The sequence below is a fragment of the Sphaeroforma arctica genome (assembly GCF_001186125.1).
Source record: "Sphaeroforma arctica JP610 unplaced genomic scaffold supercont1.1455, whole genome shotgun sequence".
Taxonomy (NCBI): Eukaryota; class Ichthyosporea; order Ichthyophonida; genus Sphaeroforma; species Sphaeroforma arctica.
Window position 1 is genome coordinate 4,762 of NW_014039103.1, and position 2,403 is coordinate 7,164.

A 2,403-nucleotide genomic window follows, 5' to 3' on the forward strand; every position below is an offset into this window, starting at 1 on the left:
ATATATATATAGAAATGATATATTTATATATGCATATTATATATATATATATATTTAGCCGCGATTGGAAGCTTGACTCGTTGATGTGATGTTTTATGTGGCCCTTTCTGAGTGATGGGCCTTTGTGGGGGAAGCCACCGCACGTCTGTGGCTATCACTAACCCACAACAACTGCTTTCGCGTCACAGGACATGGACTGTGTATTCCCCATATATGGCATTGATAAGCATTTACTGCTGCAAGACCTTTGGGACGCCGAAGATTTGAGTGTACGGGTTGTGTCTCTGCCTCAGGGCACCTTTGGGGGAGCGTTGGGGGTACGTACTATCTGAGGTTTGCACGGCGTAATATGTAGCGAGCCCTGCCCTGACTCGCATTTCTGGGCTGTATGTGGTGCAGTTGGTGTAGTCTAGGTGCAAATGATCGACAGGGCTTTTAATGGTCTGTGGGGGCATGAGGGTTCGTCCGCAGAATTATACAAAGTTTAATGTTTTTAACCCCCTAAATACAAAGTTTGAGATTTTGGGGAGTGTGAGGACGGTTTATGGGGATGATGGTACGAACTTCTGAGGGGTTTGGAATGGTAAAGGTTATCAATCGGAAGTCGTTTTATGATCATGTGGTATTGATTCTGTAAAGGGTGTAGGCTGCCAACGGGTGTCATTTGGTGTGTGTGGATCAGTATCATTTGTCGTCGCACCTCGTTTCAGAATGGCATTGAATAGACCTGTGAGTGGCGTCTTAATGATCGCTTGGACACCGGCACGGTATCGAATTCTTCGTTTGTGTTATGATTCCGTATTCGTGTATACATATGTGCATATATTTACATATATATATATATATACATTGATGCATTGCGCATGTCTATGCTTCTGTATCTGTAGCGTTTGTGTGTAGTCTCGCTCTTCTCTACTTACCTACCGATTGTTTCTGCATGCAGATTGGAGGAATTTATGACCTATCAAGTCTTGAGCGCTTACCCTCCACAGTAGATGTCATGGGGTATGTATCAAATAAGGCATAAGCACCTGCAGTTGGATCTATACTCACTCTATTACTTGAGCGTAGACCTTATGGTTCTTTTCATAGCCTTGTATCGTATTGTGCGAACATGGCCTTGTGCTGCACATATCTATGGTTGTCTAAGTAGCAGAGTTCGTAGCACAGGCACTTGTCCCGATGAGGTGAGATTGAAACCCAGTAAAGTTGTTTGTGTAAGTTTTGTACTGGAATTCATTGGGGCGAGGCATGCTGGCGGATCCAGCTTTAACACTGCTGCTGCGTGCATTTGCTAGTGTACCCACAGCTGACTGATAATATGATATTCATTTGCTCGCGGAGGGATGTTGTATCCCAGAATAGTAAACCAATTTCCAAGTTTCAATCGTATGAATCGTGGGGCTGTGTATGTGCATAGTTGACTGTTGTAGTTAGTACGTTGCGTATATGGTACGTGTACTGTCGACTCTAGGTCCATGACAAACCGTTCACATATGGAGGTATATGCTAGGGTGTAGCTACACACATACATATAAACTTATGCTGCACTTTTATGCTAGGGTGTAGCTACATACCTACATATAAATCTATGCTGCACTTTTATGCTAGGGTGTAGCTACAAACCTACATATACACCTATGCTGCACTTTTATGCTAGGGTGTAGCTTCATACCTGCATATACACCTATGCTGCACTTTTATGCTAGGGTGTAGCTACATACCTACATATAAACCTATGCTGTTATACTAGTGTGTAGCTACATACCTACATATAAACCTATGCTGCATTTTTATGCTAGGGTGTAGCTACATACCTACATATAAATCTATGCTACCCTTTAAACGCGTTCCTGTTTGTCTGTGGAGTACTGTCCTGTGGAGTTGTGATATTGTTCTAGCGCGCCTTTCGCACTCTGTGACACTGAAATCACTTCTCACCCCCACTCGCTACTAACATCGGCCTTAGCTACAGCAAAAGTGACTCCAATTCAGATTAATTTGGAATCATCAAATCCTAAATACGATGTTTGGGAACTCTTACATGATACCCATCAATTATTCCTACCCAATCAACCTAGTGTTACTTTAGTAGTAATGCCAGTACTTTCAGCTGTTCGCTTATATAAATACCGATGTTAGTATCTTAAATGAATATATATATATGTGTGCGTGTGTGTGTGCGTATGCGTGTGCGTGTGTGTGTATAGATATATATATATATATATGCATGTTATATATATATAAATATATATGTGTGTGTGTGTGAATGTGTGTGTGTGACAGAGAGAGTATGTCTGTGTATGTATGCGTTGGTATATATATATGTATATTTATATTTATATATGTATATATATATATATATATATATAATAGTATATATATATATATATGTGTGTGTGT

General features: G+C 40.7%; 1 protein-coding gene across 1 annotated transcript in view; it reads left to right on the top strand.

Annotated features, from left to right (window-relative positions):
- Positions 1–1,027, top strand: part of SARC_10948 (hypothetical protein) — a gene marked incomplete at both ends in the record, with an annotated part of 4,927 nt that extends 3,900 nt beyond the window's left edge. Inside the window, 2 exons of the mRNA XM_014294984.1 lie at positions 189–317; positions 944–1,027. Of these exons, the coding sequence (XP_014150459.1) occupies positions 189–317; positions 944–1,027 (213 nt within the window). The remainder of the gene's footprint in view (positions 1–188; positions 318–943) is intronic.
- Positions 1,028–2,403: the final 1,376 nt, after the last annotated feature.